Genomic DNA, 17,042 nt, shown 5'->3' on the forward strand with positions numbered 1-17,042 from the left:
GCTGATGCAGACTTAAATCTCATCTCATCTGCTGATGCAAACTTAAATGTCATGTCTTCACTTTCAGACCTCTGTTTCTGTCAGTGTTGTGTGATGGTTGCTCTGTATTGCACACAATGCGTTGGTTGGCTCTGCCTGGCTTCAGAACTGGTTGTGATGAATTAATTTCCCTTGGCTGTGTTTGGAGGTCTTCTCCAGACCTCTGTGCCAGGCATCCTCAATGTCACCATCCCTCCAGGCTGCAGCTGCTGAATCTGTAAATAAGCAGTGTGATCCTGAATATCTGCTGCATAATGACTGATGCATAGTCATGCTTGTGACAGCATTGTCACTTTGCTAGTAATGTGTCCTGATGGGAAGAAGAGCAGGGATGGGGTCCCAGCAGCAGGTGCCTGCTCGCTTCCTTTTACCTTGTCATCCTGCTGCCCCCTTGTTGGCTCCCTAAGATGCCTCATCTCTTGCTTTTGTAATGAATTTTCCTCAGCTCCTTTTGCCACGTTTGCTAAAGCAAGCCCTGCAGGTTTGCTTTTTTTGCTGTGGTGCCACCTTCCCCTTCGTCCCTGGTCTGCTAATAAACAAGGGTGTATGTCTGCAAGGGCCAGATGAATGTAGGAGGATGATCATTTGATCATGTAAATTGAATGGCTTACTAATAAAAGAGATACTCTTGGAAGGATCTGATTTTGGCTGTTTGGGGTCACTCAAGCTGTTCCTTTGAGCTCTGCCTCTGAATGAACTGTATGAGCAGCTTTTTATCAGTGTCCCGTTGGGAATGCAAAGGCAAGAAGGAAGCTCAGTCTTTTTCCCTCATGCCAAGACATACTGTCCCTTGTGTGTAGCTAGCCTGTGGAGATGATGCCATTGCACCTGTGCTGCTCTACCTTCTGTCTGGAAAAATGAGGGCAAAAATAATGCTGTATCACCTTTCCCTGGAAAAGGTAAAAACTTCACAAGATACGATTAATGGCCTGTGAAATAGCGCATGTGAAAGGGATGGATGAGGGTTAACTCTTGTTTTCGCCTTCAGTACAAAATCCTAGGTGCTGTCCAGGGAAGCTGGGGGAGCCAAATTGGGTATTAAAGAAAGGTCCCCTAAGATACACCTGTCTGAGTCTAACCCACCCAGAGCTGGCTGTCCCTGCAGAGAGGGAGCCTTCTCACTCTTCCTCTGTGTTTCTTTTCCTTCTAGGGGGACTTGAGCCACCCCCAGACAAGAGGACCCTAATTTCTCTGCGGGACCGGTTATCCATCCAGAGGGTGAGTGCTGTATGGGCGGCAGCAGACTGGGCTCCTGCTGTTCCAAACTAATTTGTCTGCTTTTCTGCTGCTGGCCAACAGATTCCATTTCTTTCCACCCAATCCTAATGCCTCTGGTTTGCTGTTTGGGCCTTTTTGCTGCAGGAGCGGTAGTACAATAGGGCATATGCTGTGTGAACTGGTTTATTTCTGGAGACTAGAGCTTACCAATACTCATGTAATCTAATTTTGCTCCAAAACCTGGCCTTTTGAAAAGTCCCTTATCCATTAAATGCTAAAAGAAAAAAACTAAAACCTAAGAGCATTGTCAAAATAATTCTTTAAACTTTCCAGATGCAAATATCCTGTTTCCTTATCCATTTATTTGCTATAAAATTATATATGTGTCAGGATTTAAGACAAGCAGGAAGCTGAACAACTAAACCTGTTTCCATTGCAAATTCTCAGTGAAAATGGCTCAGATGCATTTTCTGAAACCAGCTTCATAATGTTTCCCTGTCAGCTGTTGTTTTGGATGGACAGGGAAGGACGGGGAGGGAGAAGAGCATGGAAATCTCATAGGGGCAATGCATTTCTTAATTATGGGGTATGTTTTTTTTGGCCTGATACTCAGTGATAGTGCTCAGGTTGGGTGGGACTGGGCCTTTTCTAAATGATACACAAGGCCACCTTATACCAATGGCTTTCTCCTTTCTTGTAGCTGGGCTTTGAGCAGGCAAAAGAGCAGCAGTGTTCACCATGTCCCTCTGCTCCCAGCCCTGCCAGCATCTGTGCATCGGAGCATCAGCCGCCTCTCTGCTGGCTGCCTGTGCCCACAACCCAGTTGTGATTTCGTTAGCACAGTTAGGGAGCAGGGTGCCTCTTATGGACTCTGTGCTTTCCAACTCGATGTACGTTGACCCCCCAATTATCTCTGTTCAGAGAAGCTGGGCTGGGATGGAGCTGTCAGCTCTGATAGCCCAACACAAAGACCCACCAGAGACCAATGGCTTTCTCATCCGAAACCTCTACTGAGAGCTTTTTTGTCTCATGTGAAGACCCTGGATGGGAAGTCATGTTGCCTGAATTTAGTTCCCAGCTTTACAGCCCATTGATGACTTGGGAGAGTCCCTTGGTTTGTTTGCATCCCCTTGCCTGTCTGTACAAGGAGGAGGATAGTGTCTCTGATGATGCATGGCCACCACCCCCAGCTCTAGCACTGGGTGCTCCATCTCTTGCAGCTCCGTGTTGAGATCTGAATTTGTCCCTCTTACGCTGTTGTAGCAGAGAGCCAGCTGGCTGTGACATGCTGTAGCATGATGGCAGGACTGGTGGGTCCTGGGAGAGGCCGTACCTTTCCCTGGCAGCTTGCCTGTGTCTGCTCCTTTCACAACCAAGTGGACCAGGCAGAAGACAATCAGGTACCTTATGAAACCAGCCTGGAGACAGTATCTCTTTTAATCCTACCCCATTACTGGGTGGCACTTACCCCAAAGCCTGATGTTCTCTGTCCCTGTTAATAGCTGCAATTACAGAGATCCACTTACACTGGTGCTACGTCCTTGTCTGGTCCAAGTTTCTACTTCATTGTGCCTTATATTTTGTGGGAAAATCAATACAATTTGGTACTGAGTCTAGCAAATCAAAAGATTGCTCAGAGCCTGGGTTTGTGGTTACCTACCACACATTTTAGCAGTTACAGTTAGTATAATCTATAATGTGGGTCTTGTTTCTATGGTATCTGTCCATCTCTTCATATGCTCAAGGTACATCATGCTGACTTTGTGTTTCTAGATGGCACATTAATGCGAAGGAAGGTTAAAAGCTGCCTCTTGAGTTCTGCCTTGGCCTCTCCGTTACACAGAGTTTGCTCTTTGTTTCTCTGAAGCAGGCTGGGAGGCCTAGGAGAGGTCTCTTTTCCAGGGTGAGGTGGAGAGCTGCCAGCCCAGCCCATGAACCACTTTCCTGGCCCTGGGAAGATGGAGAGGAGATGAAAACAAAGGAGCAGTTTGCAGTCTTCTGCATGTCAGCAGTGAGAGCATTTCCTACCCCATGGTGCGTCCCCACATGCGTTGGCAGAGTCAAGACTAGGTCCTAAGTCCTGACTGCAAGATAAGAGCTCAGTTTTGATTTAGTCGTCCCCTGTTGTCCCAGCCTGCTTTGTGGTGTGTTCCTGCCATCACGCATCCACCTTTACCAGGCTTTCGGGCAAAACTGCAGCCTCCTCTTCCCTTACGCAGGCCACTCTTGCTCATCTAAGAGTGTCAAACAGCACTTAAGTAATACATCACATATCATGGGCACGATTTAAAAATAACTTCTCCAAAGGTGAGCTCAGTGGTATTCTCAGCTAGTTACTCGGGTGCTGGCCCAGGTGCTCTTTCCTATCTGCTTGTGGCTTTTTTAAGGGTCTGTGTTCAGCAGTGGGGTGGCACATACCGTTTGCTTGCTTGTTTCCTTCAGACCTTTCCGTGGACTGGCACAGGTAACCTGCAGAGCAGCATGCTTACTCTTTGTGGAACTTCGCTTGGAAGATTGGTTCTTCTGCCAAGACTATGGTGGGATGGGCTTCTTGCTTTCAGGGAGAAGGGTGCAATGGTGATGGTGGGAGGTGAAGATCCCACTGCGATTCACAAGCACATCCCAGTGCCTATCAGAGTTGCCTGATGGTGTGCTGTTCCCCATGTTCATGATGCTGGAGACTTAGGCAATAAGCAGTCTGGGTTTATAAGCTCCTGAGGTAAGCGGCCTCCTAATCTTTCTTTGGAGCATAGTAATTTTGGTGGCCTGTATTGGCTGGGGGGGGGCAATAACTTCATCCAGAGGGAGAGCTCTTGGGTAGCTGTTTTGTTTGTGTTCCTGACTTGTGTAGGCTGTTTGCTGTTTTGGGTGGTTTAGGCATAGCTGCCTCCCAGTTGTTCTTGTTAGAGTACGCGGGCAACAAAGAACTTTATTAAGAATATTTATTATTGGAGAGGAAAGCAAGGACAGTGTAAATGGACCTGCAGCTGAAGTAGGAACCAGGGAACAGAAAACAGGCAGCAACTTTGGTGAGGATGGTACCATCTCATTTGGCCTTCCATCTCTTGTGGAGCGGGAAGATGAGCAAGGACTTCACAAACTCTCTGCAGGTGGGTAGTCTCTGGCAGAGGGGTTGTGTTGCCAGAGGTGCTTCATCTGGAAACCGTGCAAGGGCTGGGCCCGGTGCAAGGACCTGTCCGTGTGGGTTCAAGATCTTCTGCATTCTGCAAAGCCATGGCTTGCACCTTGCTGGGACATGTTTATGGCTGTTATGGAGAGGCAGTCCCTCTCTTCCAGACCTGCCTGTGCCTTAAACCTGCCCACAGCTTTCTGCTGTTCTTCCTCCCAGGGCTCTCCTTGAATGTATGCCTGTGTTTTGAGCCTCCTACATGATGTCATTCCTTATCTCTTTTTTTTTACCTCTAGAGCAATATTCTTACACTGGGTTTCTTAGGATAAGCTGCCTCTTCTTTCAGATCTTGAAGAGCCTGCAGAATGTGGAAGAAGCCATTCTGTTCCTCTTAGGCTTTTTTCTTCCCCCCCGCCCAATAGAAGACATTTATTATCTCCAAGTCATTTCTCCAAAGCAGGGCCACCATTTTCAACTTCTGTCACATCTCTCTTTTTGTCTGTGGGCTGCACTGTCTGAGTTTGGGGGTACGCAGCCAGCAAGCCAACAACAAGCATATTGGGTTGCATTTGCAGCCCACTTGTTAATTTAAAAAGCAACAAGTAGATTAAAATGGAGCATTGGATAGGCTGTGATTCATAACAGAGCATCAGCTTGCCAGGCTTGTTTGCCTGATTTCTTTCAGGCTGGGCAGGCCATGGAGAACATCAGCATTTTGATCCTTGAGTGAAAATGAAAGGTGGCATTTCATGCTGCTGGAGAGGTTCCTTCAGAGGCTGGATTTTGTGATGTTTGGGATAGTTTTGTACATGAGCAAATGGAGGAGCCTGGACTTCCTGGGCTCCCAACTTGCAGGCATGGTAAAAGGCTGAGGTGAGCGCTGTTCTCCTAGAGGACTGCAGGCCACTTCTGCCTGCAGGGCATCTCTGCTGAAGGGAAATAAAGTCAAACATAATGTCATTTATGGTCTAAAGGCTTCTTGGTTCATCTCCAAGGGACTTTTGGAGGAAAGGGTGCCCAGTCTGAGATGTGCCCAAAGAGATTTGCAGAGGTGAAACTGACTTTTGATGCCTTTAAATGCAGACTCCCAGTGGACACATAGAGGGTGAATGTTTATTAATGAACAGTTGTGAAGCTGTCATGGCTGGCCTCAGTACAGCAGTGCTTCACAAAAATATCTCTTGGCTTGTATGGTTGGCTTGATGCCCAACCTGGGGGAGAAACAAGGTGATGGGAGGAAAGGAAGGACACATAGAAAGCTCCTTTGGTGATCCTGTTGGAAGGGCGTCAGAGCCTCCCTTGTGTTGAATCTGTTGGAAACCCACTGCAAATCCTTTCTGCTCGACACCTGAGCTTTTCCTGAAACTGCAGTGGTGTAATGGGACATACTGGTGGGGCCAAGCCCCTGGAGTTCCTCACCTCTGCTTCTGCCGAGTGAGTTTCTGGAGGGTTCACAGCCAGGGCCCCAAAACCACCTCTTCCCCTGTAGAGGAAGCTCTGTGCTGGAGAATAGGGACCATGAAGAATGTGAAGTTGTTCTTTGCAGGACAGCTGGATCACTGGGTACCCCTGTAACCTTGATGCCTACACCTGCTTTAGATCTTAGCCCTGCAAAAGCTTGTGCCAGGCATTTCAGTCCTTGATTCTGCGGACAAAGCCTCCAAGCTGCCCAGCACGTGTAGGCAGGGGAGAAAGGTAAGATGTGCCTTCTGTCCTCACGTAACACCTTCATCTCCTCCCTGCAAGACAAAGGCACGATGCTGATGCCCACCGGGGCCAGGCGCTTGTTCTCTTGTGTGGCTTCTTGTGTGAGGCTGGCAGATGTTTCTTGTTTGCCAGAGCTGCATGGCTCTGACTGCTGGGCTGGGATCAGCTGCTGCTGCCAGGCGGAAGCACTCGGCGAGGCTTTCCTAGACAGCTTTGAATGGGAGCCAGGAGCCCTCTCACTACAGGAGAAAAGCCACGAGGTCAGGAAATGCAGCAGCAGCAGCTCTGGCTCCACGCTGGTGCTGTTGGCTTGGCACGTGGATCTCAGCCCTCGTCTTCCCCAGCAGTGCTCCTGAACTGCTGTCCTCCTCCCTGTCTTGCTCAGCTGTTTGTTGGACAGCTGTGCACAGCTTCTGGGAGTGCAACACTTGAGTACCTCGAAGATGACAAATTTGGATGGGCAGAGAAGATGCCAGATGGCAACCTGTGTCAGGCTTTCAGATCTTGAAGAGCTTGCAGAGGATGGAAGAAGTGCTGTTCCTGCAGTGTGTGGGACTGAGAGGCTGTGCTTTCGTGTTTCCCTGCTATTTTGTGGTCAGTTCTGTCAGGGCTCTGTGTTAGCTGCTAAGAAATAGAAGCTCTTGTTTATCCTCCTTGGAAATCCTCGTATCAGGAGAAGCTTTCACAACAGCCAATAGGCTGTAAACCTCTGTCTGGTGGATCCCCAGACTGAGCATGAAAACTTGGAATGTCTTTTGCTACCTCTGAGGCAGGAGCTCTACTCTCTCTCCCCTGCCTCTGTATTTTAGGAGAGCCAGAAACATTGGCTTGGGATGGCTGTTTCTTGAACCAGCCCAAGTGGTGGTGATGATGATGTTCATGAGGCATTCAAACCTGTACATGTGTCACTGGGCAGCCTTGCTCTTCCCATGTTCAGGAGCTATGAGGTGGTGTTGGTAAGGTCAGCTTGGGGATAAGACCAGCTGCCTAAGTCTGTAACAGACGTTGGCCGTATGGAAATCCCTGCTTTCCCTGCAGGTTTGGCCAGGCTCCTCCTTCTGTGGTATTTGCATATGCTCTGATGAGCAGTTGGGTCTGCATGTTCCCTGTGAAGAGCTTGCAGCGTGGATCCTTTGGGAAAGGGAGCAAGCTTGTCTGAACATTGATTTTTAGCACACATTAATTCAGGCAGCTCTCGCACCCAGAGCTGTCCATCATTCCCCACACTCTCACTCTATATTAGGACATGTTTGCAGCAATGGTATGAAACAATCAGGTGGACTTTGCCATCCTCAGCAAGCTGCAGAATCTCTTCTGCCATTGCTGGGGAGAGGATGGCATGTGGGGTGGTGAAGAGTTGGCGAAGGTGCAGCAGCTTCAGCTGCAGCCCTGAGCTGGGGAAGACCCTTAAGCTGCTGTGAGTAACCACCTCGGCCCCCACATCCTGCTGCAGTGTGGACCAAGAGCCTGGTGTGGCTGTGTGGGCTGAGGGTCTTCTGAAGAGATAGGCCAAGCAGTGCCTTCCACTGCAGTGGTCTCGAGGGAGGACCCTGTCCTCAGGGACTCATGCCTTCCCCATATTGAGTCTAGGGTTTTCTCACTGCTTTGCAAGTCCAATAGGCCTTGGTGGTTGTGCAGGTACCCTTGAGCATCGTCATGGCTGCTGCTCCATCATCAGCATCAGATGCAGAACATGGTCCATTGTAGCTGCTGCAGGCTTTTATTTACAGCCTCCATACGTTTTGCTAGGGGTTGCAGATCTCCATGCTTTGTATGAAAGATGGAAGCTGGTTGTAGAGACCCTTTTGTGTTCATCTGTTCCGCTGCAAGAGTGATCCTCTCTCCTGGCCAGCACTGTTTGGTGGAGAGGGTCAGTCAGTGTTTGCTTCTCAGTCCCCATTTCAGCCTGTCACAGTCCCTCATGGCAGTTGTGTCTTCCTGAAAGACAAGAAGCCTGGGGTGGGGATTTCTCTTGTCCTTGAGAAGTAGTGTATGTGGGAAGTTCATATGCATACGTGAGGGTGTGCATTAACAGAGCAGTGTGCACACAGCCAGTGTGATAACAGATTGTCTTACATAGCCTTGCTTTCAAACTGCATTTCTCCCTTGGGCTCCAGAACAGAGGCACATCAGACTTTTCTGGGAAGCAGTGGCCCTTTCGGGTATGGACCTTGAGTATCGCATTATTTTCACCCCATTTCTCCCACAATCACACTTTTCCGCAGTGTTTAACAACCTTCAGCTTTTCCAGCAGTGAAGAATGGCACAGTAACCAAAGGACATTGTGTTTTCTGCTCTGGTTACTCTTTCACACACCCTCCCTTGCCCTTCTTCAGGACTCTGGATGCTGAGAAGGGCATGAGCTTTGTTTGCCTTCCTGCTACAGAGACAGCAGCTCAGAAAAGGTCTTTGACAAGAGGCAGTTGTGTCTGACTGCTCCCAGCTTGAGTGGGTGATTGAACTGTCTGAGTGGTTTAAGGTTGCAGTCTGGTGGGGATTGAAGGCAGAAAGTTCTGGCCTCATTTCCATTAGATCTTTGCAGCGTTAGCAAATGCATCAGATGCAGCCTGGGTCTAGAGTGGCCTTTGCCGGCACACATTGTACCAGCTTCTATGGTTTCAGGAGCTGGGCTGGTGAGCCCAGGGAGGAGCATGGAGTGATTTAACATTTGGGGGATGGGAGGAAGACTGTCTAATCTCTGTGCAGTGATGTTGCAGGCTGTGTCAGGTGGTGATGGGCCAGGGGAACCATGAGCTTGTATTCGCAGTACCTGCTGTCTGGGTGGTGTCCTCAGAGCTCGCAGGTGATGGCTGTGGACCGGTGTCTGACCCTGGGGTGATTTGCAGTGGGCAGGGGTTGCAGCTGAATGAAGGGGTCTTCCTGAGTTAAAGTTTGTTCATCTTGGTGGAGATGGAGGAGAAATTTAGGGGATGAGGTGCAGGAGTGGGTTGAAGTTTCTCCTGCTGAGGGGCTATGGCAAGTACGCAGTGCTGCAAAAGCTGGTTTGCTCATCCTGACCCTAATCATCATTCCCAATTAGCACCTTTCATGATAGCATCTCTTTCTCCCCTGTGGGACATGCCAGCTTCATCTCTTGGGAGGAGGGGTGCCTCTTCTGCTCCTCCCTCTTGAGATGGCCAGTGCATCAGGAGGCATTGTTAGCTGGAGGACAGGGGTTGTGGATGTGCCACTACCTCAAACCTGCCTTGTGGTCTGAGGTCTTAACGCAGCCTTAGGGATGAAGCCATGGAGCTAAGGGGGGGTGGAACTTTTCCCTGCCCCCATGGACATTGACATCCAGATCATGTTGGCTAAGACTTTCAAATCTATCTAGTGATTTTGGATCGCCAGCTTGAGATAAGACAAATCAGAGACAGTGCTGAGTACTTCTGGAAAAACATACCTCTTACATTGGTTACTGTAGGGTTTGCTTTTGATTTGCACAGCCAGATTTCTTATGAGGAACACTCCCTTTTGAGGTTTGTTCTGGGAATATGTGAAGTTTGCATCTAGTCAGGCTAAAGGATTGCAGCATATCATAGCATAAACAGGGTTTTGTATTCATTTTGGTGGATTATTTTGCCCATTTTAAAGTAACCTTTATTACTAGCAGAGAGTATTAGGTTAAATAACTCTGGCTGTTGCAGTTCCATGCTGTACTTTTAGATCAAGTTTCATGGGTTTAGGTGAGGCTTTCTCAATGTTTGAGACCCCAGAGCATTGGACCATAAAAGCAGAAGACAGTGGATGCTGGAGGTGCAGACTGAAATAAGTGTAATTTTCTGTGGCTAGATTCCCAGGATAGTTAAATGTGGTGGGTAGGAAGACGGTAAGAAAGCCCTTGACCCTTGGGGTATGTGTGCCATCCTGCTGTCTCCCCATTTCCAGGCCACACTAGCCAGGCTGGTGGCGTGTCTGCAAACTTGAGATGAGAGACCAGGGTGGTAATTTCATAAAGCTACATTAAAACACATTGCATCCCTGATGGTTGTTTGCTGGCTTTCACCCCAAGAAGCTGAGGGGTGGCTCTGCCAACCAGAATAGCAGTGAATCGGGTTTACCATGTCCCATCGTCAATCCCTGCTGAAGTCAAGCAACTTAGAAAGACCATTAAAACCTTAAGAGTGGTATCCCTTTGCTTCTGCCTTGTAGAATTAGGTGTCTCTGTGTTACAGCATGCCAGATCACAGACCTCACTGCATTTGGGTGCTTCTGGGATGCACAGAAGATATCAGCAACACTTTGATACCTGAGGAATGAGGCTTGTTTTTGCAGATTTCTGCCTTTCCCAGCAGGAAAGGGGGCTGATTGCTCAGCCCTGCTGCAGTGCAGACAGTCATGGGAAGGACCCCCTCTCCTAATACTGTTTTTCTCCTTGTAGGTGGGTGCTCCTGGAAGTCCTGAGCTGGGGTCAGCTGGAAGATGACTGAGTATAAGCTGGTGGTGGTGGGAGCTGGTGGTGTTGGGAAGAGTGCTTTGACGATACAGCTCATTCAGAACCATTTTGTTGATGAGTATGACCCCACGATAGAGGTAAGTGGCTCTGGGCAGGGAGTCTGTCTACATGTCTTCCTCTTGCTCTTCACCTTGCCTCCAATCCAGAGTGTGTTCAGCTTGGTCTCAAGCAGGGGTGAGCTTAACTGAACTAAAGCAGGGGTGTTGCTCTGCTTCGCAGAGCTATTCTGAGTCTCTATGCACATGTTCAAAGGTTGCAGTGATTGACTTGTGCCTTCTGCAGAAGGACAGTGGTGCTGAAAAGTGACTGCAAGGGAGGCAGCAAAAGAGGACAGAGCCAGGCAGGGACTGAAAGACAGCATAAAACTCCTCCATTCTGCTGAGATGATGGTGTAGGGAGGGGTTAAAGGTCTGGCATTGAAGAGCCATTTTGTGCCTGTGCTTCCATTTCTCCTGTGAAATCAGAGTAAATATATTGACTTCTCAAGCAGGTTATTTTGAGATTTACTGATGAAATGGGTTTTATCAGAGCTTGGTCATATTATGGATGTCCTGTGGTTTGAGTGAGACGTGCTGAGCTGTTGAACTGTTGTGGTTCGCGGAGTGCTGCCTCTGCTCCATCGAGAGGAGTGAAAGATTGATGTATGGGTCTCACAGTTGGCATGGATGGTTTCACTGGCCTGTCTAGCTCATCAGCCTGCCTGGAGAAGCAGACAGGGACCCTCTTCTCCTCTAGGCTGTAGAGAGAGGGAGTCTGGTCGTCAATATCCATTATACTGTTGTTTTGTCAGGGTTTTTTACTTTTTGAAAATATATTCCATTCTCCGACTGCTTTCACCATTGCAAGTGAGATGCTAGTTACCCCGTGCATAACTTGTGCCTTTGTTTGGGGGAGATGTGGGCAGCAGCTGCTGCTGTGCATGAGGAGTAAGCCCATCCTGGGAAGGCAGATTACAGCTCTGTCATGCTTCTTGGACAGTAACATTTCTCTCTGCACTCCTAGAGGATTTTCTACCAGATGTGTAAATATGCAGCTGTGGTTGCTGCAGTTATTATTATCGTAATGGCTAAAGAGCCCCAGCTGGGACCAGAAATCTATTGTGGTAGGTGTTGTATGTGTAGTCCCCACCCTGAAGAGCTTACAACTTAAATAAACAAGCAAGACAAGGCTTAGTAGAAAGGCAGAAATAGTCTTGCAATCCTACAGAGACTGGAAGGAGGGAGAGCACTTAAAAGCATATGCTATTGCATCATTTGGGCAAGGTCACCTAGAAAGTCCATGGCAGAGACTGGAATTTAATTTAAGGGCTCCTGAGTCTCATTGCTGCACTTTGCTTAGGGATGCAGTTGCCTTCTTCCCTCCCTTTTCTTAAAAACCCATTCCAGGTTGGTTTTGGCAAAAGAGGCAGAGGGAAACCTCTCTGGGGAGAGACATCTGCATGGATGGGTCCTCTCTTGGACTCCAGGGTGGGCAGAGGGAGCTCTGACCCAGTGTACTGCATTGGCATCCTGTCTTTTCTGTCTCCAGCTGCCTGCCCCTGTATGTACCCTGGAGGGAATTTTTCTCCATGTAAATAGGCAGCGGGGAATGTAAACCTTCCATGGCATTTCCCAGCACACCCTCCTCGTGCTGCCTGCTCCTGCCGTGCCCTGGGAGATGCCTGCTCTCCTCCCTTGTTTTCTCCCAGCCCCATTCTGCTCTTCTCTTCCTAAAGCAGCCATGAGCTGCTCTTCACCTCTCTTGCCCCTGGTGCTTTTCCACTTGCAGTTCCCACCATCCCTGATGCCTTTGTAGCTCCCTTGGTTGTGCCCCGCATCCCCCACCTTGGCAATGTTCTCACTCATTCTAGGGTGACTCTTCTTAATTATACTTAATTTTACGGGGATTTAGGATGCACAGAGAATTACCTGCCAGCTATATGAATGTGACCAACAAACCACCCTCCTGTGACTAAGCAGCTTTGGATCATGCCCAGGAGCTGACTCTGACTGTTCAGCTGGCTGACAAACAACACAGCAATGCTGAAATGAGCAGGATAAAAGGCAGAGGAAGAGAGTATACATGCATGGAGCAAAGGCGTTACCCATTCCTTAAATGAAATGAGCGCAGGTTGCCCTGCAAAGGGGAGGTGTGAGTGGGTCAGGGTGCACTGAGAAGATGCTCCCCAAGGCAGGAGGGATGAAGAAGAAAGTTTGTCCCCTGTCTGTGGCAGACCCCAACTGAGTGCCTGCTCTCCTCCTGCCCTCCTGATTCACTAGTGCAAACGTCTGGCTTTGTAACTCAGTGTTGGCCAGCCTACAGCACGTGCTCACATGCTCTTGGGCTCCTGATGAGCTTTAAGACCTTTACTTTGGATCAGGAGGGCCAAGACACCAAGGAAATGTATGCTACTGGCAGTGTCCCATGGTGAATCAGCAGGGATGGAGTTGGATTGTGTTGAGAAAAAGGTTGATTCATCTTCCAGCTTCTAGCAGTCAGCTAGTAACGGCCTTCTCAAGCCTCTGGTCATGTTCTGACTGTAGCATTTAACAAATGGGGTGCTCCCATCATCTATCTGGGATCCTGAGTCTAAACCCCAAGTGGACACTGCTTCCGCTGCCTGGCACTTCATAGCTGGGTCCAGCCACTCTCTCTTGCACAAGAAGGTGAGGTAGGATGCGAGGGGCTGCAGAGGAGCATTGAGGCTGCAGGATGCTGGTGCCTGGTGGCAGCTACCCCTGCAGCAGCAGCAGGCAGGTCACCTGGCAGTGTGGCAGGGGTGGCTGAGCCGCCATCCCAAGTATCCTGAGAGGGGTTAGATGAAGCTGGACACAAAACAAGGGTGAGGAGAGCTTGTCCCCTTCCCTTGGGGAGCAGGGTACAAGGCTGATAATGCCTGTGCTGCGCTAGTGAGCTGTCTGGCCTTACAGGCAGGCTGTTGATGACCTGAGCTGAGATGTGGGATTGCTTCTCCATAGGTGTCCTGTCTGCTGGTGAGGGCTCCTCAGACTGGGGACTTGGCAATTAGTTGTGAACATGTGTGCTGAGGCTGGTCCTTTGGATGCAAGCCAGGACACAGGGGTGGGAGGATGCTCTGCTGGGCAGAGCAGGCACTGGGGTCCCTTGTGCCAGTCCCTGTCAAGCACTGGGCCCCAGAGGTGAAACCAGTGCTCTTTTACCTTACACCGAGGAGGCTCCAGATACATTATTGATTAGAAATGGGAGCACATCCCTGCAGGGCAGCCTGCCAGTTGCCTTCAGAGTGGTTGGCTGGAAGCCAGCCCATCACTCCACACTTATTCCTGGCGGATCAGCAGTCCCCTATTTGGGAAGGCACGGCTGAGAAGGTTGTGGCAGAGCAGATCTCATCTCCGCTGATTTCACATCCCTCTCCATAAGGTGAAGAAAGACGTTAATTATCCCAGGAAGATGATGCTGTAGTAATGACCCAAAGGGTGGAGGCCGCCTTGGCCCCATTCCCTTTGTGTGCTGCTGCTGGTCCTGTCAGTGGCCTTTGCTACATTGTCTGTTTGTCTGCAGACCTGCAGAGCTCATCTGATAACATTATTGTGGTCTTCAGAAGAGCAGCAGACATTTGAATGAATTTAAACTGCAGCTGTAGCCTCTGCAAGTGGCTGCAGAGGGCTGCTGTGATCATGCTGCTGACTCACACCTTTTTCATACCTTTCACTTTGGTTTCCTTCTCGCGCTGGGAGTTGAGGATGCTGCCGCCATGCCCAGGGAACAGCCGTTGGAGAGGGATGGTGCTGTTCCTCCACGCAGGGGCTGCCCCAGCAGCATCCCTGCTGATGAAACTGACCACAGGAGAGAGGCACAGTGGGGAAGAGCAGTGCTTTGAGGAGCCTGCTTTGAAAATGAAACCTTTTGTGGGATGCCTGTGGTGATTTTCAGGCCTTCTCCAGCTGCGATAAGTTGCAGGGAAAACCCCCAACTTCAAAGGCACCTGCCTGGATAGTCCTTACCTCCTCTGGAGCCCTCTGGGCACAGACTGGTTGTGGGAAGCACCCTTCTCACACTGCGATTTCTTTTTATTTTGTTTTTCTCTCATGTTTGAAGAAGAGGTTTGCCATCAAGCGCAGTTTGCAGCCTCACTGATGGCACATCACCTCCGGTGCTTGATCTGAGATGCATTGGAGGCGCTGGGTTTCCAGGTGATCTTAAACACCTTCCAGCCACACAGATCCCAGATGGTGGCTGGAAGCCGTGACTGGCCAGTGTTGCCTTTCCTGTGCATCCTCTTCCAGTACCTGGGCAGGGCTGGCAGCAGAAGGTATTAGCTGGGACTTAACAAAGCTTAGGAAAATAGTTGTCAAGTGCTATGCAGTGTGGTAGAGATGAAGCTGCCCCTGGTCTGCCAGAGGCAGGGCTGGGAATGGTAAGAGCAAGCCAGGGACTGTCTTCTCTGTGGCTCTCCAGAGAAAGGTAAACCCACTTGTCTGCTCCATTTTTCTTTTTTTTTTGTTTTTCTTTTCCCTCCCGTTTTGGAAACAGATTGAGTCAGCTGTTCAGTGGGAGCTGCACCCAGGCAGAGCATGACCTAGCATCTTCCAAGAGACGCACTGTCTGCATCCCTTCACTTGGGTGGACACAGCCCCCTCTTTAACACATCCTTCTCCCTTTCTCGCTCTTTCTTGGCCTGCAGGATTCCTACAGAAAGCAAGTTGTCATCGATGGAGAGACCTGCTTGTTAGACATCTTAGATACTGCAGGGCAAGAGGAGTACAGTGCCATGAGAGACCAGTACATGAGAACGGGGGAAGGATTCCTCTGCGTCTTTGCCATCAACAACACCAAGTCCTTTGAAGATATTCACCAGTACAGGTTGGTATCCTGGGAAGGGCCCCTTCTCCCTTGCCCTGTGCAAAGGGAAGGCCTTGCTGCTGCACCCTCCTGCCCTCCCTTTTAGATCAGGCCCCATGGTGGAAATGCTGGCTGCTGGCAAAGACAATTAGCTGAAGTGGCCATTCCCCAGGGAAGAGGTGAAGCAGACGGCTAATGTCAGTGACTCCAATAAAACCCATCCAAAGGGATTGCTTGTGGCCTTTGGAGAGTTGATAATGTAATGTTTAAGTGTTTATGGTGACTAGAGAGAGAGCTGATCCTCTCTGACCCCCTCCCGTCCCTCTCTAATTAATGGAATTGCTTTGTTAGTGCAATCGATCTCAGTGACTTCTGCTGGGTCTGGGACCTGAGCGAGGAGGCTGGGAAGGGCAGGGGGGCTGCTTCCCCTGCTGTCAGCTGTCGCAGTGAGGCTGCGGTCTGCTGGCTGCAGGTAGAGGCAGTCCTGGCCCATTAAAGCTTGGTTTCAACCAGGGCAAGGATGAAGCAGAAGGAGAGTCAAAACCCTGGTGAGGCGACTTGCCCAGGAATGGCAAGTATTGGGAGGGCAGTGGCAGAGCAGAGACCCCATCCCGATATGCTCCTGTTTTGGCTGCACCCGTGCTTCTCTCCCCTGCTGCCATCACCCCTGAAAAGCTGGAGAGCCAAGGAGGTGATAAAAATGCAATGGAAATCTTCCCTGGTTACCTTGATGGGAGGGATCTCTGTGCCATATGCATTTGTTTTGAGGCTTGGCTGTGACGAGAGGCACTTGCAGAGGATACAAGAGGTGACTCTGCCTGTCCCCACTCTGTCCTCTGTCCACTGCCCACCAAGGAACCACGTACCCCAGCCCCTCATCATAAACCCAGGTCCCAGATAATCCCGCAGCTCTGAGTGCAGGCACGGCCCTTCCTTGCTCCATAGTCACAGGTGCTGCTCTGAGCTGTTGAGATGTCTCACTCACCAGTTAGTAGGCATGTTCAGTGTAATAACTATATGGCTGGACTAATTTGGCTTGTTTCAGCTTAACTGGAGGACAAAGGATGGGATTTTCCTAAAGCACCTGAGGGATTCAGCAGCGTTCATCCTTGTGCCAGGGCTGGTGCCTGTGAATCACTCACAGGGTGGCTTGGTTTCAAGGCCTGGTTTTAATCATGATGTAAATCACTGGCTTTCATCTTGTTTTGCCTGTGCTTTTTGTGTTTTCACTTTTAAAAGAATATTCCCCAGGGAACCGCTGGCTCTCCCTGGTTGTGACCATTAGGAGGTATCTCTTTTCAGCTAAGTGTAGCCTGGGCACTAAATTTAGTACTTGCATTTGCTGATCAGGATGTTACATGGAACATTTAAGTGGCTTTATGGTGTATTGTACATACAGTCAGACTTCATTACCATGTTCTGCTCCATTAAAAAAAGATGATTGATTTTTTTTTTTTATGTGTGATACGTGTCCAGCTGCTTTTAGATGGAAATTTGAATTCAATTAAATGCAGGAATCAGCATTTAAAATGCTGCTTTTATTAGTTAAATAAAACCATCTTAAATGATCTGGGTCCATGGGCAAGGAAAAAAAGGCTGTTTTGCATCTGAAGTTAAATGATTTATTAAGCAAAGGAAGTTGTTATCTATCAGGAGGGAATTGAATTGATTGTCTGTAGTGATAATGGCCTT

At 49.3% G+C, this 17,042-nt stretch overlaps 1 protein-coding gene across 2 annotated transcripts in view; it reads left to right on the forward strand.

Annotated features, from left to right (window-relative positions):
- The window catches only part of HRAS (HRas proto-oncogene, GTPase), a 42,572-nt gene that overhangs the window by 21,700 nt on the left and 3,830 nt on the right, over positions 1-17,042 (forward strand). Inside the window, exons 2-4 of one of the 2 annotated variants that reach the window (XM_062619147.1) lie at positions 1,190-1,257; positions 10,476-10,627; positions 15,193-15,371. In XM_062619147.1, coding sequence (XP_062475131.1) covers positions 10,517-10,627; positions 15,193-15,371 — 290 coding nt within the window. In that variant the 5' untranslated portion in view covers positions 1,190-1,257; positions 10,476-10,516. The remainder of the gene's footprint in view (positions 1-1,189; positions 1,258-10,475; positions 10,628-15,192; positions 15,372-17,042) is intronic. The other variant, XM_062619148.1, reaches the window with a different exon arrangement.

The sequence above is a fragment of the Pezoporus occidentalis genome, unplaced genomic scaffold (genome assembly GCF_034315485.1).
Source record: "Pezoporus occidentalis ecotype Australia unplaced genomic scaffold, CSIRO_AGI_Poc_V1 ctg21, whole genome shotgun sequence".
NCBI classification, from domain to species: domain Eukaryota; kingdom Metazoa; phylum Chordata; class Aves; order Psittaciformes; family Psittacidae; genus Pezoporus; species Pezoporus occidentalis.